A 24742-nucleotide genomic window follows, 5' to 3' on the forward strand; every position below is an offset into this window, starting at 1 on the left:
CTTACTATGTGAAACAGGGGTAGAGTGGTAGAGAGGATGAGCTCTGGAGTCTGACTGCCTAAATAATCAAATCAGAGCACTATACTTATCAAATATGGAACCTCCCCAAGTATAGTTTTGTCATCTGTAAAAAATATCACTTATCTCATACATTATAATTATCATAATACCTGCCTCATGCATTTGTTACAAGATTTTCCATGCAAAACCTTTAGCTCAGTCCCTTAGCAAAGTGATCAATAAATGTCAGCCTCTAAAATTAGGGTCCTGAACCCAATTCCAATGTGGCAGTAGAGGGGGTGTCCCACACCAACAGCCATTCCCCAGATGCCAGCTATGTATCCTACAGTCAATTCAATTCCACCACCATCTACCCAGAGACAGCAGATTCCACTGGTAAATGCTCAGTCCTGAAAGACACTCTCCACCCCAGATACCAGTCGCAAGCCCTGGTTGTTGCCTGTGCTTCTGACTGATTGGCTACTTAATCAGAGGTTCCAACAACCCTTTGACTCAGGATCCAATTGCAAGTCCATGTTATTACCTGTACCTCTTACAGACTGGCTATAAATTGAGGTTCCCATGACCCTCTCCTTGGATTTGATTAATTTTCTAGAGCAGCTTCCCAGGTGGGGGTGCTCTGCTGTGCTTAGTCGTTCAGTTATGTCTGACTTTTTGCAACCCTGTGGGCTATATATAACCCACTAGGCTCCTCTGTCCATGGGAATTCTCCAGGCAAGAATACTGGAGTGGATTGCCATGCCCTCTGCCAGGGGATCTTCCCAACCCAGGGATCAAACCCAGGTCTCCCTCATTACGGGCAGATTCTTTACCATCTGAGCCACCAGGAAAGCCCAAGAATACTGGAGTGGGTAGCCTATACCTTCTCCAGGGGAATTTCCCTGTCCTGGGAGTGCAGCTGGCGTGCTGCGAGCTCACAGGCCTGCCCCTGCCTGGGTTGATTCCGACCCAGGAATCGAACCCAGGTGTCCTGCATTGCAGGCAGATTCTCTACCAGCTGAGCTACCAGGGAAGCCCAAGGAGGTGCAGTGGTAAAGAATCCTAGTCCACTGCCAGTGCAGGGGACAAAGGGGACCCAGGTTCGATCCCTGAGTCAGGAAGAACCCCTAGAGAAGGGAAAGGCAACCCACTTCAGTATTCTTGCCTGGGAAATCCCATGGACAGAGGAGCTTTGTGGGCTATAGTCCATGGAGTTGCAAAGAGTCAGACATAACTGAGCATACACGCACACAGATGGCTTCCAGGACTCAGGAAGCTCCTTTACTCACTAGTTCACCAGTTTAGTATAACAGAATATATAACTCAAGAACAGCCTGATGGAAGAGAGGCCTAAGGCAAGGCATAGGAAAGGACACAGAGCACGCCATTCTCCTTAAGTCTCCGCAGGTGGTGAACCAAACCCTGTTTTGAGTTTTTTATGGAAGCTTCATGACACAGACATAATTGATGAAATCACTGGCCATTGTTGACTGATTCAACCTCCAGACCTTCTAGCCTTTCAGCTGGTCAGAGGGTGGGACAAAAACCCCAACCCTCAAATCATGTGGCTGGTTTTGCTGGCAACCAGTCTCCCCCAGACCCTCAAGCAGTCACTTCATTAATATAACAAAAGACACCTTTATTGCTCTCATCACAGGAAATTCCAAAGGTTTTTGGAGCTCTGTGTCCAAAATGGGGATGAAGATCAATATTTTTTTTTACCATAAATCCCAATATCTATTGAGTAGCCTCAATGGAGTAGCCTCTATTATTAAGATAATATTCCTGTCCTCAGAGAGTTTACATAGTAATGGAGAGTTTGAAGAATAAGTACATCGACTACTACAATGAAAAAATGATAGATACATAGATATGCAGACAGATATTTGATTAGGGCCAAATTGTGAGTGAAGTCACAGAACTCAGGGAGTAAGGAGCGATTTTCAGTGAGAAGCCTGTGAAGTTTAACATAAAGGTAAGCCCTGCCCCAGAAATTAGCAAAGAAACCTTCAAGCTAAGAATGATTTCTACATTTTTCAATGGTTGACAGAAAATCAAGAATAATGATATTTCACGTGTGTGGTAAGTCATTTCAATCTGTCCAACCCTTTGCAACCCTGTAGGCTGTAGGCTGATCTTCCCAACTCAGGGATTGAACCCAAGTCTCCTGTGTTTCCTGCTTTCACAGGTGGGTTCTTTACCACTAGCACCACCTGGGAAGGGATATATCATGACCCCTTACAATGATGTAAAGTCCAAATTTCACTGTCTGTAAATAAAGTTTTATTGGAACACAGTCAGGCTCATTGATTTAGGTAGCAGCTGTAGCTGCTATACGACAGAATTGTGACAAAATTGAGTGATTGTGACAAAAACCTCAAGTCTCAGAGAGCCAAAAATATTTACTACCTGGCCCTTTGCAGAAAAAATTTTGCTGGCCTCTGAACTGCCCATCTAGGAGGGTGCAAGAAAACTCTTCAGTCAAGGTGAGTATTGGACTGAATTTTGACAGGTGTTTGGAGTTTCAAAAGACACATAAGGTAGATGTCTGTGGAAAGCCACATTATTAGTGAGCTCATAGAATTATGGGGGTGAGGAGCATGTTCAGTGAGCCGCACGTGGACCTACTTGGCTACAGGAAAGGGTGTGCTTGTGAGAGAAGCAGGTAGGGCAGACTGGGTCCATTCCATGAATTTCTTAAATGCTAAAGCAATACATATCTTCTTGCTTTCTAAGTAATGGGAATATTTAAAGAATTGTATGTTGCGGTGCATATATTGATGAAACTATAACTCTATTTTAGCTTAATCTCATGAAATATGTAGCACAGTGTGGAAAACAGACCAATTTAGAAAGCTTCTACAGTGTTTGCTTTTAGTGTCTGTTTTAAAACTTAAAATAAGAGAATAATGCTCAAAGGTGGAATTTCAGACATTGATAAAAAGAGAACTTTTGTCTATGTCTTTCCTGTACACCCACTCCGCTACTGCCACCAACTATGCCATTATTACCTCAGTTCTCCATGGTAATTTTAACTTTCTGTTGTATATTTCTGGGGTGCACAGCCAGGCTGATTTGCACTCACTTACTAGAGGCTATGGAGGTACCAGGTAAGTACCAGGTTTTGCTTTTACTATGCCTTTGGTTTTTGGAGAAACTAGGGGATTATTCTAACCTAGAGCCACTGAGTTGCCCCAACCATGGGGAGAGATGGCTAATGAATTGTCCTGGGAATCTTTTATTTGTAGTCTTGGGTCCAGTCCTGAGCTGACATGGAGTATCATTGATTTCTGATGAGTAAATCAGAATTGTGGGAAGAGTGGTTGCATCATCCTACCTTCCTGGAATTCTGGAGTTCAGGACAGTCTCCAAGGCTTCCCTACATTAGGACATGTCTGTAAAACTCCCTGTTTTTTAGAGTTTCACAGTGCTAGACATGAACCTGTGTGACACTTTGGGTTACAATGGAAGGTTATGCAACATTTCATAGTTGTCTCTGCATCAAGAAGAGGAAGTAATTTTCATTACTTCAAGACCTCAGAATCAGACTTAATACCTCCTTAGTAGTAATAGAAGTGTTAGTTGCTAAGTTGTGTCCGACTCTTTGTGAGTTTATGGACTGCAGCCCACCAGGTTCCTCTGTCCATGGAATTTTCCAGGCAAGAATACTGGAATGGGTTGCCATTCCTTTCTCCAGGGGATCTTCCAGATCCAGGGATCGAACCCTGGTCTCCTGCATTGCAGGTAGATTCTTTTCCCTCTGAGCCACCAGGAAAGCCCCACCACCTCCTTAATTTTACTATTATCCAGCCTAATTGTTATGGCTCAAAGATCAGGTTATCATAAATCTTTGGAAGGTAGGTTCATCTAGTTTAATCTAGAAGTTGGAGAATTTGCTTACCTAGTTTCAAAAACAAAAGAGGGAATTTTCTCTTTGATGGCTTCAAAGGGTGCGGTGTTTTCTTCTTGTAGAACCACAAAGCTAATTCTTTGTGCCATGATGAGCATTGTCACTAAACTCTCCTTCCAAGAAGTTGTGTGGCATAAATAGTATGATATTTTTTTTGAGAATGTAATGAGAGCAACAAGTATGATGTCCATGGAATAGTTCTAGATTTCTCTATCTGCCTCAGTACAGTTGCGAGTCAAGTAACAGGAATAGTTGGTTCAAGAAAAAGGTAATTCAGGAACTCTGGATTTAAATCCTCAGACTTTGGAATAAATCTTTCCCACCCTCTCAGCTCCTTTCCTCTGATAAGTATAAGAGTGACTCCAGTTTATTCATCTGCTTTTTTCATTTAATTAAATAGACCTGATTCCTGACCTGAGGCCCTCCCCTCACACTTCCCCCAAGATTGCTTCCTCTGTTCTGGTGTTTTCTCTCTCTTGCTTTCAGAATTAATAGGAAACCTGGTCTCTGAGCTGTTCTCAGCATTGTTAAGTGTGAGCCTTCCCTGTTAAAATCTTCACAAGGAAAATGAGTCACAGCATCACCAGGGTGATGAGGTCATGATACCACAGCCCCTGCTTTAAAAATGTGTTTGTACTTTTCTGTTGTAAATCGATTTTACGAGAACTATGAAATTGGGGTGACAGCTCTGAAGCCTGTTCTTTTAGACACTGGTAACTGGCTCAGCCTTGGCAGGCACTGGCCATGACCACGTCATGCTCTGGGTTCTCCCACCAAGCACTGCACTTTTCACCTTGCCTGGGAGGCTGGAGACAGTGCATGCAGTGAGTGCTGGTGTCTTCCTGGGGTCATTTTACCTCCCATGCAACTGTGCAAAGTTTTGAATTCAAACCCTGGCTCTGTTACTTACTAGCTTGTGATTTTGAGCAAGTTATTTAATGTCCCTGTGCCTAAGCCCCTTCACCTATAAAATTAAATTTAATAAATCTATTTTTATATTTACAACATATAATAAAGTGCCTAGAAGAGTAGTTGGCACATGGTACTATATAATTCTTCAATTTATTATTAGAATAAAGTACCCTCAGAGGGTATTTTATAGTACCTTTAAAGAGGCTTTTTGAGAGAAGCATTTGTTATTTTTATGAAATATGCATAACCCTAAAAAATTCCTCCATAATCGATCAGAGACAGAAAACTATAATGCACCTAATCCTTAGTCTCCAGAAAGTAGCAGCTTTCACTTCACTTGTATTGTCTTCTTCCAGGCAATTATTTATTGAGTTTTTAAATACCAGACATTTTACAAATACTGTTTTCTTTCTTCCTCAAGAAAGTTTGCACAGTAAATGTTAGTATCTATATGGTGGATGTAGAAGCTAAATTCTGAAGAAATTAAGTCATTTATTGCAGGTCATATATTTAAACCATGGCTAAACCAGGATTTGAACATGAATTGTTTGAGCCAAAAGCCATGCCAGGGAATATTTAATCAATGAATTCAGTTCTTGGTGACCTAAAGAGAACTTGATGTCTAAAAACAAAGGGAGGGGCAAGTAAAGAAGAGTGACAAGAATAACAACATTAGCAAATTTAGATTCAGTTATGATTTATGGATTTTTCTAGAGTCTTCCCTTACACTATCCAACAGCTTGGGGATAGAATTTCAGTTAAAATGGAAATAAGTCTATTTGTCTTGAAACTGTATGCCATTGAACTGACATCCCCACCCCTCCTCACCAAAAATATTCATTTGTTTTTTCCACACTTGAAAGAATACAACATATCTTCTAGAATCATAAAGAAAGCATGTTGTTCTTTTTTATTTTTCTTTAGATTTCTCAGGTGCTGTTCTAAATGGGCAATCACATACCTGTGATTGATATAGACCATTTAGGCATGTGCAAATAACTGTTGACAGATAGCAATGTGCCTGCAAAATCATCCCACTAGTCACCTCATAGAAATAAGCATACTGTACAAAGCAGTATGCTTGCTGTGTAGGTGCAGTTTCAAGAAAAATCACCCACTTCCCCCTTTCAAACATGTTCCTGCTCCTAATCCCTCCTATACAGAAATTCTGGAACCATCTGTTATAAGACCTAAAATGTAGACCAATTCTGTTCATTATAAAGTACTTCAAGTAGTCTTAGTGCTGATATTAGCATTGCTACTGTAGCAATAGTAGCATTGTTACTATTCAATGACTCTTCTTTTTCGGAGTATTTTGTATTGAATTCTTAGATTGAATTCTGTTAGGTTCCTTAAAATGCAAGGAGATTGAAAACCTAGGTTTAAGATCTGTTCTACTATTTGTTGGGCTTTTCACCAATCTGTGTTTCAGTTGCTTCTGTTTATGAAGGGGAAAGCACCCTTGCTTAGCCTACTTCATTGTAATTCCTCAAGGAACAGTTTTATGAGGTGGAAAGTACTTCATAACCTGAAATATATAAATTCAATTTACTGTCATTTTTTTTAAAGCAAATAGCATCTCAGGTTCGTTCCCATACTTTGTCAACTATGTTTCATAATGACGTGCACCCTAATGACACATGTTAGATGTATATTAGGTACAATGACACTTGAAGGAGCTTCACTAATATCCAACGGGCATGCACTGGATCGAGTTGGAAGCCCCAAATCTTGATCTCCCTCTCCTTAGGACCACATGCTCCTAAGCTAACCTCTCACAAAGTTTCTGGCAGCTGCATTCACAGCTTTCACCAAGGATGAGTAAACAGAGGAGCTCTCAGAACCTACAGGGCAATTGTTTTCCTGATGTGGAAGAGCTATAGGCAGATAGTGAGATAGAGATGTGAAATAGGAGCTGTATTAGATTTTTTCTGTTGTTGTTGGATGGGGGTAGGGGTGTCAGGTAAAAGGTACATTTTGAGAATGAACACACTTTTAGTTTAAGTGAATTTCCATCACAAAGACGCTGGATTGTGTGGTGGTTTAGACACAGGTAAAGTTAAAGAGGATTGGTGTGTGTGAGGAGAGAGGGATTGTGATTTACCCTTGACAGTATAAACAGATCTGCCCCCTTCCCAAGGATAAGAAAGAACTAGATTGAGTTTTATGGCATACTTTAGATGATTTTTGTTTCTCCCTCTGAGTATAGATAGTACTATAGACTTAAGGATCTGGACTCTCTCCTCCCTCGGTGGGGATACCAGCAGTGATGGACTCAGTCTAATGGTAATGTAGAAATTACATTGAGATGAGAGTGATGATGACAATGACGATGATGTGAAAATTAATTGTCCCTTTTTGAGAATGTACAATGTAACAGGGACTGTGCCAAGTACTTTATATATTTTAACTCATATAACCCAGTGAGATAACCCTGTTGTTCCTCCATCTTTTTTTTTTTCCATTTATTTTTATTAGTTGGAGGCTATTTACTTTACATCATTACAGTAGTTTTTGTCATACATTGAAATGAATTAGCCATGGATTTACATGTATTCCGCATCCCGGTCCCCCCTCCCACCTCCCTCTCCGCCTGATCCCTCTGGGTCTTCCCAGTGCACCAGGTCCAAGCACTTGTCTCATGCACCCAACCTGGGCTGGTGATCTGTTTCACCCTAGATAATATACATGTTTCAATGCTGTTCTCTTGAAACATCCCACCCTCGCCTTCTCCCAGAGTCCACAAGTCTGTTCTATACATCTGAGTCTCTTTTTCTGTTTTGCATATAGGGTTATCGTCACCATCTTTCTAAAGTCCATATATATGTGTTAGTATACTGTAATGGTCTTTATCTTTCTGGCTTACTTCGCTCTGTATAATGGGCTCCAGTTTCATCCATCTCATTAGAACTGATTCAAATGAATTCTTTTTAATGGCTGAGTAATATTCCATGGTGTATATGTACCACAGCTTCCTCATCCATTCGTCTGCTGATGGGCATCTGGGTTGCTTCCATGTCCTGGCTATTATAAACAGTGCTGCGATGAACATTGTGGTGCACGTGTCTCTTTCAGATCTGGTTTCCTTGGTGTGTATGCCCAGAAGTGGGATTGCTGGGTCATATGGCAGTTCTATTTCCAGCTTTTTAAGAAATCTCCACACTGTTTTCCATAGTGGCTGTACTAATTTGCATTCCCACCAACAGTGTAAGAGGGTTCCCTTTTCTCCACACCCTCTCCAGCATTTATTGCTTGTAGACTTTTGGATAGCAGCCATCCTGACTGGCGTATAATGGTACCTCATTGTGGTTTTGATTTGCATTTCTCTGATAATGAGTGATGTTGAGCATCTTTTCATGTGTTTGTTAGCCATCTGTATGTCTTCCTTGGAGAAATGTCTGTTGAGTTCTTTGGCCCATTTTTTGATTGGGTCATTTATTTTTCTGGAGTTGAGCTGGAGGAGTTGCTTGTATATTTTTGAGATTAATCCTTTGTCTGTTGCTTCGTTTGCTATTATTTTCTCCCAATCTGAGGGCTGTCTTTTCACCTTGCTTATAGTTTCCTTTGTTGTGCAAAAGCTTTTAAGTTTCATTAGGTCCCATTTGTTTATTTTTGCTTTTATTTCTAAAATTCTGGGATGTGGGTCATAGAGGATCCTGCTGTGATTTATGTCGGAGAGTGTTTTGCCTATGTTCTCCTCTAGGAGTTTTATAGTTTCTGGTCTTACATTTAGATCTTTAATCCATTTTGAGTTTATTTTTGTGTATGGTGTTAGAAAGTGTTCTAGTTTCATTCTTTTACAGGTGGTTGACCAGTTTTCCCAGCACCACTTGTTAAAGAGGTTGTCTTTTTTTCCATTGTATATCCTTGCCTCCTTTGTTGAAGATAAGGTGACTATAGGTTGGTGGATTTATCTCTGGGCTTTCTATTCTGTTCCATTGATCTATATTTCTGTCTTTGTGCCAGTACCATACTGTCTTGATGACTGTGGCTTTGTAGTATAGTCTGAAGTCAGGCAGATTGATTCCTCCAGTTCCATTCTTCTTTCTCAAGATTACTTTGGCTATTCGAGGTTTTTTTGTATTTCCATAGAAATTGTGAAATTATTTGTTCTAGTTCTGTGAAGAATACCATTGGTAGCTTGATAGGGATTGCATTGAATCTATAGATTGCTTTGGGTAGTATAGCCATTTTGACAACATTGATTCTTCCAATCCATGAACACGGTATATTTCTCCATCTGTTTGTGTCCTCTTTGATTTCTTTCATCAGTGTTTTACAGTTTTCTATGTATAGGTCTTTTGTTTCTTTAGGTAGATATACTCCTAAATATTTTATTCTTTTTGTTGCAATGGTGAATGGTATTGTTTCCTTAATGTTCCTCCATCTTACTGGTGGCTCAGCTGGTAAAGAATCCGCCTGCAATGCAAGACACCTGGGTTTGATCCATGGGTTGGGAAGAATCCCTAGAGAAAGGAACGGCTACCCATTCCAGTATTCTGGCCTGGAGAATTCCATGGGCTGTACAGTCCATGAGGTTGCAAAGAGTCAGACATGACTGAGTGACTTTCACAGGTAAGGAAGCTGAGGTTAACTTGCCCAAGATGAGGAGCTGGTAATTAAGTGGCCGAGCCAAGATTTTAACCTATGTGTATCTAACTGTATAGCCTATGCTCTTACCACCAGGGAATATGGGCTTCCTATAGTCTATTTTAAAAAGCATTAAATAGTGCTTCCTTGGTAGCTCAGTGGTAAAGAATCCACCTGCCAAAGCAGAAGACACAGATTTGATTCCTGGTCTGGGAAGATCCCACGTGTCATGGAGCAACTAAGCCCATGCACCATAACTACTGAGCCTAGAGCAGGCGCTCCACAGCCAGAGGAGCCACTGCAGTGAGAAGCCTGTTCACCACTCTAGTTTAGAGTGGTCCCTGCTGTCTGCAACTAGAGAAAAGCCTGTGCAGCAATAAAGACCCAGCACAGCCAAAAATAAATAAATAAAATAATTTGTTAAAAGACAGTTTTTTGTTTTGTTTTGTTTTTTTTAAAGCACTGAACAAAGACAGGGATTGAGGGCAAGCCCAGACTTTAGGCGTTGGATAATAGCTTTCTGTTTCCCCATTTACCTTGATTATAAAGCAGACACAATGATGTATTCCTCACAGGATTTTGGTGAGAACTGAATTTAAATACTAACTATATATGTGGTATGCCCACTATAAATTAAGAGGAGAGAGAGCTATGGCTGCTGGGGAGTAGTTTGACAAAACCCCAAGCATTAGTTTTCCAGAGAGAAGCAATGATACACAGTCAATTATCTGGGTGCTGCCCATTTACATGCTCTTTGATCACCAACATAGCATGGCATGTAGTCACTTAACAACAACCACAAATATTTGGGGGGCATCAACCATGTGCCAGCCCTGTTTTACCTACCAAGGCTTTGAGGATTATACAAAAGTGACAAGCCTTGCTTCCAGAGGCTTTATAGTCCAGGGGACAATTCAGTTAATAATGAGATAAAAATATATGTCAGGTGCATATAAGCACAAAGAAGGAAAAACCAGGGAAGTAGACAAACAGTGACACTATTTGAGGAAGGACATATAGCAGAGTGAATGAGGAGGGTCTCTCTCACTCATCTGTTCACTGGAAAAAATTTATCCAGTACTACTGACTTAGAATGTAGTAAATTACATTTCATAATGAAAGAAGTTTAATTAAGAAAAGAATAAATCAGTCATCACTAGTCAGTATAGTACGAAGAATATGGCAATTTAAATGAATATTTATCTCATCGTGTTTTAATTTCCTGAACCAGAGACATTTTGCAGAATCTTACCTGATAGGAAAGCAGAGCTTTTGGTCAAGTTCACTGGGCTCTGTGGCTTCTTTTCCTTCTGGTTGGCTCTGGGAACCTTCTCCAGCAGCTTGGGGTGTGCTTTGCTCTTGAGAATGCTCAACTGGGTGGAATTCACCTGCAATAATGGTACAAGAGACTGTCTGCCAGTCAAGCTTGTCTGTCTTTTCCCAGATGTATTGGCTGCCACCTGCTCCCCTCTTTTGTCACTTGTTGGCAGAGGAAGCCTCACAGTCCCACTCATCATCTGGTGTGTAAGTTCAGCCACTTCAGCAGCCTGATAAGGAGTCCCTCTATTGTGTTCCCAGCTCATTGGCCATTGTAGGCGCAGAGACTTCTCCTGGAGCAGGGTTTGGTATCTCCTCACCTTGTCCACCTCTCCTTCCTTCCAGTGTGCCACTTAAGAGGTAGTGATCACTTGTAGAGGTTGTTGTTGTTGCTGTTTAGTCGCTAAGTCATGTCTGACTCTTTCGTGACCCCATGAACTGTAATCTGCCAAGCTCCTTCTGTCCATGTGATTTCCCAGGAAAGAATACTGGAGTATGTTGCTGTTGCCATTTCCTTCTCCAGGGGATTTTTCTGACCCAGGGATTGAACCCAAATTTCTTACATTGGCAGGCACAATCCTTACCATTGAGCCACCTAGGAAGCCAAGATAGAGAACTGCAATCAGCAGCTCTCATCAGAGACTGCTGCTGTGCTCAAGCACGGAGCCCTTCCCTTTCAGAGTTGACTCTCAGCTGGCATTCGCTTGAGAATCACTGACTTTGACCCTTGATTCAGTTAGCTCACTTATACCTCTTTCACCATACCCAAAGAGTACTCTTTTTCTGAAAGAGTTTAGTAAAATTATTCTGTCTAGCATGGGCCCTTAGAGATTTGTTATTCAGTTGCCAAGTCATGTCCAACTCTTTGCAACCCCATGGACTGAGCACACCAGGCTTCCCTGTCCTTCACTATCTCCTGGAGTTTGCTCAGACTCAAGTCCATTGAAATGGGGATGCCATCCCACTATCTCATTCTCTGTCATCCATCTCTCCTCCTGCCCTCAATCTTTCTCAGCATCAAGGTCTTTTCCAATGAGTTGGCTCTTCACATCAGGTGGCCAAAGTATTGGAGCTTCAGCATCAGCCCTTCCAATGAGTATTCAAGTTTGATTTCCTTTAGGATTGACAGGTTTGATCTCTTTGCTGTCCAAGGGACTCTCAAGAGTCTCCTCTAGGACTATAATTCAAAAGCATTAATTTTATAGACCAGCAGAAGTATATGCCTCATCTTAACCCTGGCCTCTTCCCAGTGCCCATTTGAAGAAGGGGGTTTCCTTCCTTGAATATCTAAGGGACAGTCATCTCTAGCCTACAATCTTAGGCCATGGAGCTCATTATACAGATTAAGTCTTAACAGGGAAGGCTAGAGTCTCCAACAGTCTTCCTGGAATATTTTCATCTGTTTAACTTATAAAGAGGTGAGATATATATTTGAAAAATAATTTGATTGATATGATTCCAAATAACCCATGGGTAAGATGAATATGTTTTTCTTTTTTTCTAGATTTGTTTCCCTTTCTAAGTGTTTTTTAAATTATTATCAATGCCATTTCTATAGTTTTGTGACTTGTCTGATTCCTGCTTTTTCATTTCTATAATTGGATTCTTTGTTCAACCTCACTGCAAGAAGTCAGTTATTCAGTTAGGTGTTGGGCGAACATATACTTGTCCTAGCCAGATGCTCTTGAAGTCCATGACTGGGAGATGATTAAAAATTGACCAAAAAAATTAATCCCAGATTAATTTGCTTATCATCATCTTTCTGAAATGGCAGTAATTGAGTTTCAAATTTTAAATTCATCCAACAAATATTAACTGAGCATCTACTATATGCTAGACACCATTCTAGAAACTGGAGATTCATCTGTAAGCAAAAAAAGCCTTTTGTATGCTGACTTTTGTCTGTTAGAAGGTGCCAATTATAGTATGCTCTTTGCTTCATCTCCATCTGTCTTTGTGGGACAAATAGAGTTATACATACACAAAATAAAAGATAACTCTTTTGAATGGAAACTGAGTTCTTCACCAGTAGTGCTTTATACTGTGTTGAATATGCCACTTCATATTCTTTAGGAAGTTGCTGGGCTGCACATGTTAAATAAATAATATATGAAAGTGAGTGAAGACCCACATCTTCATCAGTATCCATTATCTGAAAAGTTCACATTATTATTTCAGTTTCCATTGTGAGATTATTTGGTTTTTCACATAGTCAGTCAATCACTGAGCATTTCTTACCCACTTATTACCACTCTGGAACTGCAGTGCTATGCTGCATGCATCATCTGAAAAGGAAAAGAGAATTCCCTCACTACCACTGTGCCAGGATTTGCAAAGTAGTTCTTTTTTTTTTTTTTTTTTAAAGGGGGAAGATATACTCTTAGTGTATTTCTCTCTCTCTTTTATAAAATAATTTTATTCTGTTTATTTTTTAATGTGCTGGGACTTCATTACTGCTCTGGCTTTTCTCTAGTTACGGCAAATGGAGGTTACTTTCTAGTTGCATTGCATGAACTTCTCACTGCAGAAGCTTCTCTTATTCCCAGCACAGGCTATAGGGTGCACAGTAGTCACGGCATGTGGGCTCAGTATCTGTACCTCCTGGGTTCTAGAGCTCAGACTCAATAGTTATGGTGCACAGGCTTAATTGATCCATGGCATGTGGCATCTTCCCAAATCAAACCCTCATCTCCTGCACTGGTAGGCAGAGTCTTCACCACTGAGCCACCAGGGAAGCCTGCAAAGTCAATCTTTATGTCTCACGTTCCCCCAGAGAATCGCCCAGATGTCATATGTCTGGGCCCCCAACTGTCTAGGAACTAAGAGAATTCTTCATTGCACTGAAGATCATAGTTCAAAAAAAATGATGGCCATTGTTGGCTGGAGCACAACAGTTTCATTGCATTTATTTACATCCTGTTCGCCATCCCCTCACACCCTTAGTAAGACTTTCAAACCAGATTGAGTGTTAAGAGACCCCCATATCTGAGCTATGCCTATTCATCTTCTAAATTGCATCTTCTTTCCTAGAACTGCCTGAAAACCTGAAGACATTTCCTCTACAAAACTGAACAAGGTTGGCCCATCCTGCTTTCGCTCTTCCATAAGGGGGGGGATCCTCTGGATTTCTGATCTTTGACTAGATTCAGTTGCAAGTACAGAAACTCCACTGGGGATTTCTTTAATACTTGGACATGTCCCCTAAAGTATATGCTATCAACTATGCTCAAAGCCAACTAAATAGAAAAATAGAGTGAAATTTTCTTATGTGAATTTTCCCTCAATAAATTATTAACAAAAATAGTGTGAGCCATAAGTAGATATTTATTAGATTTGTACAGATCCATTCACACTTTACTCTGGTTCTGATCTCTCTGGCCCTTCAATTTGGCTTCTCAGAAATATCTTTCACTCAATCAAATTGAAAATATTTTGGTTTACTAAAGATATTCTTAGAAATAAGAACTGATGCACATCAATGACTTTTTTTTTTCATTTATTTTTATTAGTTGGAGGCTAATTACTTCACAACATTTCAGTGGGTTTTGTCATACATTGACATGAATCAGCCATGGAGTTACATGTATTCCCCATCCCAATCCCCCCCTCCCACCTCCCTCTCCACCTGATTCCTCTGGGTCTTCCCAGTGCACCAGGCCCGAGCACTTGTCTCATGCATCCCACCTGGGCTGGTGATCTGTTTCACTATAGATAATATACGTGCGGTTCTCTCGAAACATCCCACCCTCGCCTTCGCCCACAGAATCCAAAAGTCTGTTCTGTACATCTGTGTCTCTTTTTCTGTTTTGCATATAGGGTTATCATTACCATCTTTCTAAATCCCATATATATGCATTAGTATATTGTATTGGTCTTTATCTTTCTGGCTTACTTCACTCTGTATAATGGGCTTCAGTTTCATCCATCTCATTAGAACTGATTCAAATGAATTCTTTTTAACAGCTGAGTAATATTCCATGGTATATATGTACCACAGCTTCCTTATCCATTCGTCTGCTGATGGGCATCTAGGTTGCTTCCATGTCCTGGCTATTATAAACAGTGCTGTGATGAACATTGGGGTGCATGTGTCTCTTTCAGATCTCGTTTCCTCAGTGTGTATGCCCAGAAGTGGTATTGCTGGGTCATATGGCAATTCTATTTCCAGTTTTTTAAGAAATCTCCACACTGTTTTCCATAGTGGCTGTACTAGTTTGCATTCCCACCAACATTGTAAATGACTTTTTAAAAGCATTTGAAATTCAATCCTGTTTCAAAGAAAATGTAAAGTATTATCACTGTAATATTAAGAGCTAGCAGAAGTTGACACAGGACCACATTTTTCTATATTTGGAAGGCTGAAGTATTCCTGTGATAACTACAAAAAGCTAAATGAATTGAAATGATTCAGTTGAATGGCTGATGTTATTTTAGTTCTGAAAATTAAGCATTTATAGATTTTTGCCTAAAGCTCTTATAACATAATAAATGCAAATGTTTGGACATCTTAGACTGAATCCTAATTTGTCCACTCCCTCTCCCTCCAGAGAAAAAGGAAATTATTAGCCAGAGCTTATTATTGGGTATGAAATATGTTTCTTTTATCTGGTTTTCTTATTTGTGATTCTTAAATGGTGATGAAAAGTATTGCCCTTTCACCCAATGGACCTTAAAATTTGACTAGATCCCAACAAGTGAGTAGGCTTCCCTGGTGGCTCAGTGGTAAAGAATCCATTGGGTTTGATCCCTGGGTCAAGAAGATCCCCTGGAAAAGGAAATGGCGACCCTCTCCAGGCAAGAGCCTGGGAAATCCCATGGACAGAGGAGCCTGACAGGCTATAGTCCATGGGGTCGCAAAAGAGTCAGACATGACTTAGTAACTAAACCACCAACAACAAAAACAGCAAGTTAGTGAAATGGTTCCCTTCATCTCCTTCAAACCAATATTCATCCAAGACTTTAGCCTTCATTGAGAAGTAAACATTTTCTATACCTTGGTTTCCTTTAAGATCTCACAAATTACAGTGCTCCCAAAGAACATTTTAGTACAAATTCTCAGCTATAACAATGAAGATTTCTGAAAAAATTATGGTGACTCATCATGACCCCCTTCCTTGTAAGGAACTGCACTGGCAGGTCCCCATTCATTAATACATGGATAGCAACATCTCCATGTAAAAATGAGAGGATTTCATCAGAGCTCAGCACAAAGCTTATTTGTGGCCAAGCTGAGTTTAAGAAATAAATATTTTAATAAAACTATAAACTGACTTTTTTTTAGCCATTAAATACCAGACTCTCCTTTTATCTGGACCTCCTCCATCTGTAACTGACATATTTAGACTATTGGCCTTACTGTATGGGCTTCCCAGTGGTGGTGCTAGTGGTAAAGAACTCTCTTGCCAATGCAGGAGAGGCAAGAGACATTTGATCCCTGGGTTGGGAAGATCCCCTGAAGGAGGGCATGGCAACTTACTCCAGTATTCTTGCATAGAAAATTCAATGGACAGAGAAGCCTAGCGGGCTACAGTCCATGGAGCTGCAAAGAGTTGGACATGGCTGAGCACATACATACACCCTACCATCCTTACTTTATAGATGGGTGAAAGTTCAGATGTCTCCTTGAATTCCTGGGAAATCACTGATTGCTAAATACTATGAGGTTATTTTTTAGAAGTATATTTTTAAAGGAGTCCTGTGTCGACACAGTTTTTGTCTGCTCACTAGTATGTCTGTGGTGCCCAGCATAGGCACTCAGTGTTGTTAAATGAATAGATGAACCAGGATGTTGACATGACACTTTATGGACAGTCTGCTACAAGAAAGACTAAGTTATTCGAGGTCACTGATGCAATAAAATTGGACTTGGGTAGGAAGGGAGAGGACCTAAGTTCAAATACAAATGAGACCACTGACTGATTCACTCATGATATCAACTAAAGCAAATTTTCAGGGCACAGCTTTCCCCATTAGAAGCTGAAAGAGTTGTGCTAAATGTACTGAGTGATCTCTGGTTTCCTGGGCTGACATGTTCCTTATCTGGGGCAAGCTCTTCTATTTCCAGTTGAGCAAGGTTCTATGTGGTCTGATACTCTGCGGCTTCCCCCAACAGCCAGTGTTGGGAAACCTTCTTCCTTGTCTCCTCTCTCAGCAAAATACACTACAAATGCTATTACCTCTAGGACTGTGAAAGGAAATTTACCAGAAAATAACCTGGGGTTTGTCATATTTATGGAATTAATTACAAACACCAAAGAAATTTGCACACTTCGGAATTTTCTGGCTTAAGATCCAGTTTGTATTTAAAATATTTTTATTTCTGGATGCCTCTGTACAGTCATTTAAGTCTGACCTCATCTTAGGCTGGTTTTCCTTCCCCACCTTCCTCCCCATTCCCCTCCTCTTCTTCCTTCCCCTGTCTTTCCATTCCCTTTCGCTTCCTTCATTGTCTTTGTCTCTTTCCCTCTATCTGTACAATTTGTATTAGTTGTCTATTCCTACTTAATTCCCCAAATCCAACTCCCTTAAATCTCTAATGATATTAAGGGGCCCAGCAGTTCCTCCTGGAGAAGCTGCATGTCTGTTGTGGTACTTTGGGCACATCCTTGGGTGTATCTACCTCCTGAGTTCCCAGCTCTTGTAGGGTTGTCTCACTTCTCTGCTAACCATGTTTTTTTTTCCACATTCTCTCCCTTCCTACCCACCCCTTCCTGTCTTGTGCCCCTTCCACTCCTGGATTGTTCAGGTGAACCTGATCCCACATCTTCACACCCACGTCTAGTTCAAACCTTTCTAAATAGTCATTTCAACACAAAGGCTGTACACAGAAGCTTAAGTCCTCATCATTTGGAAAGTTAAAGTGACAGATGATTTAATAAATTGAGACAAAGAGAGAAAAACAGATTGGGGATGAAGGTGAAAGAACTTAGAGGGACTCTTCCTTCATCCTTATGGAGTAACCTTCTTTATATCATTCAGACACTCAGCTTCCGTGTAAAGTATCTTCTTTTTATCATTCAGACTTAATTTCCTTCTTTTTATATTTTCCAAAGTTTTGAGAGTTTATCCCTTTTCTTTTATGTTCTTAAAGAGTAAAGGGTGATGCAGTTTTCTTGAGTCACCAGAGGGTCTTTTATCCCCACTTGCCTACTCAAATATTTGGCTTGTTTACTTTCACAAGCACCAGTACTTGTATTAAAGAACCATTTGGCATCAAGACCCAAGTGCAGATGTCCTATCACATAAGATGGTGCCTCATTCAGAAAATTCAAGATAGAGTAAAATAAATTAACAACATCTTGACTGCATGCTCCATTCACAACTGTTAATTTAACAGGGTTATGTTTCCATCTCTGAGCAGAGGGCTCCTGGCAGGGACAGCTGCTCCCGTGCCCCAGATTGTGCTGTGTGTTCCCCAGTAGGAGTCCTCAAGAGCAGCAGGAGAGCGGGAAGGTGGTAGTGCATCCGAGCACCGAGCAATGCGGCAGCATGGCACTGGGAGGAGGAAGCAGAGGAGGCCCCTACAAAGAGCTGTCATGCACGCCTTCATTCTCTGTGTGAATACATGTGCAGTTAATTGAAGAAAAAGAAAAACTTGCCTTGAGTTTTACTGGAAATATATCCATCCTGCTTTTACTCTCAGAGGCAGTTTATTTTCAAAACTACCTTTGTATACCCATGAGCATGTTGATGGACCTAAGCAATACAGGCAGGCCCATATGCTTGTCTGAAGAATGTCAGGTCTACATCATGATGAACAGGATCTGGGTCACTGGGACAGAACTGGTATGACAGGTGGAAAACATGCCTCATGTTGTCCTGCTGTGATTTGCATCCTAAACTGGAGCAAAGGCCAAGGTCAGGCCAAGGTTGAGATTGGGGCCAAGCAGAGGACTTGATACATGATAAGCATTCTCTAATTAATGGTCTTTTGCTGCATTGTTCACTGCTGTATTTCCCCATTGCCTAAGAGAGTATTCACAAAAGTTAACTTATTGTGGTGATTATTTTGCAATATATACAAATACTGAATCACTATGTTGTACACCTGAAACTAATAGAATGGTTATATGGGAACTAAAAGTAACCACACTGGGACAGCATGGTGGGCAATGATACTATAGAGAATTCTGAGTACTCACTTGCTAGGCGTTTCTTTTCATGACTGTACCTTTTATTCCTCTCCTGATTCAATTTCCAGGTGGAAAAAAAGTTATTTGCAGCCTATGTTATGCTTTAACCTGATCAAGTGGTAAAAAGTTCACTTTCTAGTCTCTTGCCTTCAGTACTAAGATGGCTCTATTGATGATAATATAAAACTAATTTTAAGTTTAAATTGCTTTGAGAATAAGAAACTGTGATTTAGTGAATATATGCCACTGTTTCAAAAGTGGAAGCTGTGTTTTCTACTCTTTCTTTTTAAAAAGAATTCAAGATTAATGACCATTTTCTGAATTCAAACCTTGAAGGCCTGGTATGTTCATTACTGATGCTGGACCACACACAGAAGGAAGTGGATGTTATTTTGTGACTAGCATTTTGAATTCTCAAATCCTGAACAAACCTCACAAAGCCCTGGAACTCATCTGCATTTTGCATAAGACCCTCATGGAATTTCCTGTTTAAACCTTTAACATACTCTTTGCCCCAAATCTACTGGTTTCCTGACCAAGCTTGAAATATTGAGGAAACAAATAGACTCCCACAATACTTTTTTAAACCATAAAGTTTTTCACAGAGTCTCTCACAAAAACCTGAAAAATCAACATCTTTCAGAGCTCTTTGATGAAAACCTAGGGTGGGTGTGACTTGAATTTCCAAAGTATATCTACAAAAAGGCTGATTTAAGTTTGGCCAAGGAGAGACACTGAGTTGGGAAAAGAACGACAGATAAAATAATACCAATGATTCTGGAAGGCCAAAAGGACACTAATTTTTCTATAAAATAATGTGTTCTCTCCTAAGTTCTTTACCAGGGAAAGAAAGGAGGCATGGTTTGAATTTCCAGACTACTGCTGATTTCTTAACTCCAAGTATGGTGCCTAGCACAAAATAAGTCATTCAATAAATATGTGTTGAATGCTGTGATTTGAAGGAAAAGAACATTGTTCCATCTCTCCTTTTTTCCTCCCTTTTCTCTGTAAAGGTTGAAAAAAATGATGAAGACCAAAAGATTGAACAAGATGGCATCAAACCAGAAGATAAAGCTCATAAGGCCGCGACCAAAATTCAGGCTAGCTTCCGTGGACACATAACGAGGAAAAAGCTCAAAGGAGAGAAGAAGGGTGATGCCCCAGCCGCCGAGGCGGAGGCAAATGAGAAGGATGAAGCCGCCGTCGCCGAAGGCACGGAGAAGAAGGAAGGAGAAGGCTCCACTCCCGCGGAAGCGGCCCCAGGCGCCGGCCCCAAGCCCGAGGAGAAGACCGGCAAAGCCGGCGAAACTCCTTCCGAGGAGAAGAAAGGGGAGGGCGCCCCCGCTGCTTCCACAGGGCAGGCAGACCCCCAGGCTCCTGCCCCCTCGGAGGAGAAGGCCGGCTCTGCTGAGACAGAAAGTGCCACTAAAGCTTCCACTGACAACTCGCAGTCCTCTAAGGCCGAAGATGCGCCAGCCAAGGAGGAGCCTAAACAAGCCGACGTGCCTGCTGCTGTCACTGCTGCTGCCGCCACCACCCCTGCTGCAGAGGATGCTGCTGCCATGGCAACAGCCCAGCCTCCAACGGAGACTGCGGAGAGCAGCCAAGCCGAGGAGAAGATAGGTGAGCGACCTCCAGGGTCAGACGCCACGGTGGGCGGGGATGGCAGGACACGGGCAGGCGGCCGATCCGGAAAGCCAGGCCACCTGTGCCATCAAGGGAGGGGGGAAGATTCTAGAAGGTTTTTTCAGGAAATCAAAGGAAGCTGCGCTGAATTCCCCAAAGTGACAGGACTGAGAGCTAACTCTGGCCGCTTACATTCCCAAGTATCTCCAAGGCTGAGCGAGAACTCAGGCAGGTCTGTGTAGCAGCCGGTACTAGACAGTCTGGCAGTTGCCTTGTTAATTGAATTGGCATAAAGAGTAAAGCTAGGTAATCCTGGTTGGGGGGAAAAAAAAACAACACAACAACATTCTGTGTATAGGGTAGACTTCGTTTAATAAGTTATTACTGAGACTACACATATTTTATGGATGGGAATTAGCTAATGTGATTATCTGGCTCTAGGAAGTGCCTGGTATAAATGCAGCCAACTCCCTATTGATTCAGATTATGTAGTTTGTGAATTGCCGGCAGCAAAAACATAATCTCAGACCACCTTTCCCTGTCCCACAACATGTTTCTGGGCATTCTCCCCACCATCAATTGGTGAATAGTGTGCATATGTGTATGCATGCTCAGAGAATGTTAATCGTAACATTAATCGGGGTCAAACTAATTAGGAAAATAAGTCTGTTGATCTTGCCAAAAACAAAAGAAAACTCCCAAATATAGAACATGTTGTGAAGTCAAATAAATTATCATTTTATTATTGAAGATACTACTTTCTACCATACGCATACATGATTGAGGGTTGACTCTGCTTATAAAAAGGTACTAGATTCTCTTTGGTTTGGAGCTCTAACTTGGAGTTTTTTCACTATTACTGCCCAAAGAGCCTGTGAAGTATTGGAATAGGGCTTTCCCAATGCAAGATAAATTTAAGGGAACTTCACACGTCAACATGACCTGCCCCTCACCCCAGCACATCCACAGTGGTGAAGGAGGTCAGCAGTTTCCAAAGTCTTTCTCTGGCCTGGTATGACACATAAATATCTTTCAGCCCCAAATCTTAAACTTACTTCTGTGCCTGTTGAAAAAGTTGGGTTTACTCTTTTAAGATTTAGTGATTTAATGCATGTTGTGTCTAAGAACCCAGATTTGGACTGGACCACAGTGTACCTTTGGGAAAGGACCTAGTCCACGAGGATGCTCTCGGAAATGTCTTGCCATTTGACCATTAGATTGAGAAAGTAATTATTGGACATTTGCCATGATATCCACTTCTCCACATTAGATACTGCAGGATGGCGCAAGATTATTCTAGATATTTTCAGTTCTATGTCTTTTATCTTACTCCCTAAATTCTGTGAGTAAGAACCCAGAGTGTATTAACCATTATTGTTATTAGCATCCTCTAACTTCAGATAAAATGCACATCTCTTTCTACCAGTGACTCATTTTAAATCTTTATTCTAACTACATATCTGCCCCAGGGGCCACACCTTGAGGTTAAGAAGATGGGAATATTTCCCTGGAAAAGGTAAGGCATGTGATAATGATGGTTTTGGTTTTAATTTACTCAGCAAGACAAACCTTGTTAGCTATTCTTCTTGAGATGTAAGTTCCAGCCTTAGACATGATGGCTGGAAGTCACGTTGCATATGATAGACTATCTGTTAGGTAATTTTCATACATCTTAGAAATTGATTATGATTTAAATATAGAAAATACTTGACACTGCTCAGATCATATTTTTAAACTGGGTTTTCTGAAGTTATAAGTAAAGACAGAAGCATATAATGTGATTAGGTAAATGCTCATGATTTGGATTAATAGAAAGGAGAATTGCTTGAATCAATGAAAAGTCTAAAAATAGTATATTTTAAGGGAAGTTCAGTTTTATTATTTTTCAAGTTAGAATAATTCCAATGAATTAATAAAATATTTTAAATAGTTACATGGTCAATACATGTCAAATAAATGAAAACTGGACAGCATCAGTTCATAACTGGACAATTCAATCCATAATTGTTTACACATTCATATAGTCTTCCTACAACCTTTCTTATGCCATTCATTTATTTTATTAAAAGTGTATCTGGTCAGTGAAAGCAAGTAGAGATCATGCACTGTCCTAAATTTTACAATTTCTGACTGAAATATGTCTCAGTTAGTCTGAGTTTCATATGTACACTGAAAGTTAATTGATAAGTATAGATGAAGTTCAATTTGAAGCTAGTCACAAATGGCAATTTATTTTGCATTGTCTCTGAGCTTAGGTAGGTATTTTCCCCTTGGTTAGATCTTCAAATGCTGCCTGTAATTTCTTCCTGGACTGATGTATCTATTCGCCTTGCCTGCTATAGATGACAAGCACAGATTACCCTGATACAGCAAGTCTCATAGAGTTGTAGAAACTAGAGGTGACAATGAGATCCATCACAGCACATCCAGCCCAGATTCCCATGGGCCCTGCACCACATTCTCCTCTGTATCTTATTGGATTTCATTCTAATCCAGGATAAAAGAACAATATTCCTAATTGATCTCTACTGTCTAGGAATGGATGGCTACCCTGGGTTGCTTTAGGATTCTGTGACTGCCTGAAGGGGTGGAGAGAGCAATCTGAGAAGGTTGAGTGGGGTTGGGAGCAGAACAAGCCACAAGAGAGAGTCAAGATAAAAATTGCTGTCAGTGAAAGGGTCAAAATTTTAGATCAGTTTGATCACTACTTTAATACAAATGGAAATTCTTTCTAAATTATAAATGTTTGGTTTATTTTACTACCTTTATATTAGTGAGTTTATAACAGATGGATCTCATTTGCGGTAGGACTTTCAGAATTTTTTTGATCCTCCAGTCATATCTTCTTGTCTCTGCTTTGCCACTCTGCCTGCACATCCTCTGTATACCTAAGGACAAAAATTTTCTGTGCATTTCTGATAATGATTCTTTTATAGGAGGAGTGCTTATGTTATCTTTATGGCACTGTCCCCCTTCGCCATGAGGAGAGAACCTTCAATCCTCTTTTAATGACAATGTCTCTGGTGTCTTTTTGCTGGATAGAATCACTGTGCTCAGTGATTCTCAGGAAAAGAATTGTCTGCTGTGTCTCTTCTTCTCCCTGATAACTTGCTGACTTTCCCTGACAGAAGACACCAACATTTCTTCTCTAACTATTCTAAGTGATGTCGTACTACTAACAGAACACATCCAGGAAACTAGAAATTGAGATGTTGACTGAGTAACCACCACAGGGTACTTGACTATGGGAAGTAGGATGTATTACTTTAGGTTATGCGGATGACACCACCCTTACGGCAGACAGTGAAGAGGAACTAAAAAGCCTCTTGATGAAAGTGAAAGAGGAGAGTGCAAAAGTTGGCTTAAAGCTCCGCATTCAGAAAACTAAGATCATGGCATCTGGTCCCATCACTTCATGGCAAATAGATGTGGAAACAGTGTCAGACTTTATTTTTGGGGGCTCCAAAATCACTGCAGATGGTGACTGCAGCCATGAAATTTAAAGACACTTACTCCTTGGGAGGAAAGTTATGACCAACATAGATAACATATTAAAAAGCAGAGACATTACTTAGCCAACAAAGGTCCATCTAGTCAAGGCTATGGTTTTTCCAGTGGCCATGTATGGATGTGAGAGTTGGACTGTGAAGAAAGCTGAGCGCCGAAGAATTGATGCTTTTGAACTGTGGTGTTGGAGAAGACTCTTGAGAGTCCCTTGGACTGCAAGGAGATCCAACCAGTCCATTCTAATGGAGATAAGTCATGGGTGTTCATTGGAAGGACTGATGTTGAAGCTGAAACTCCAGTACTTTGGCCACCTCATGTGAAGAGTTGACTCATTGGAAAAGACCCTGATGCTGGGAGGGATTGGGGGCAGGAGGAGAAGGGGACGACAGAGGGTGAGATGGCTGGATGGCATCACTGAGTCAATGGACATGAGTTTGAGTAAACTCCAGGAGTTGGTAATAGACAGGGAGGCCTGGCATGCTGCGATTCATGGGGTCACAAAGAGTTGGACACGACTGAGTGACTGAACTCAACTGAACTGATGCTACATTTTCTGTATGTTGAATTTGGCTGCATTTTGTTGTCATGGTCTCTTTACCTTTCTAATTGGGGTCATCAGTAATGATCTAGGAGAGAGAGGAGTTCTATTTATCATCCCTCTGAATATAAATTCAGTGTCTTCCTACCTCTCATCTTCCTTTTTCTGTCTCCTTCTTCCTTCCTTCCCTCCCTCTTTTCCTCTCTCTTT

The 24742-nt window shown here is 40.8% G+C and overlaps 1 protein-coding gene across 1 annotated transcript in view; it reads left to right on the forward strand.

The window, feature by feature from the left end:
- GAP43 (growth associated protein 43) overlaps positions 1-24742 on the forward strand; it is a 103073-nt gene that overhangs the window by 40506 nt on the left and 37825 nt on the right. The window contains exon 2 of the mRNA XM_020887820.2: positions 19875-20484. Coding sequence (XP_020743479.2) covers positions 19875-20484 — 610 coding nt within the window. The remainder of the gene's footprint in view (positions 1-19874; positions 20485-24742) is intronic.

The sequence above is a fragment of the Odocoileus virginianus genome, chromosome 4, assembly GCF_023699985.2.
Source record: "Odocoileus virginianus isolate 20LAN1187 ecotype Illinois chromosome 4, Ovbor_1.2, whole genome shotgun sequence".
Classification (NCBI taxonomy): Eukaryota; Metazoa; Chordata; class Mammalia; order Artiodactyla; family Cervidae; genus Odocoileus; species Odocoileus virginianus.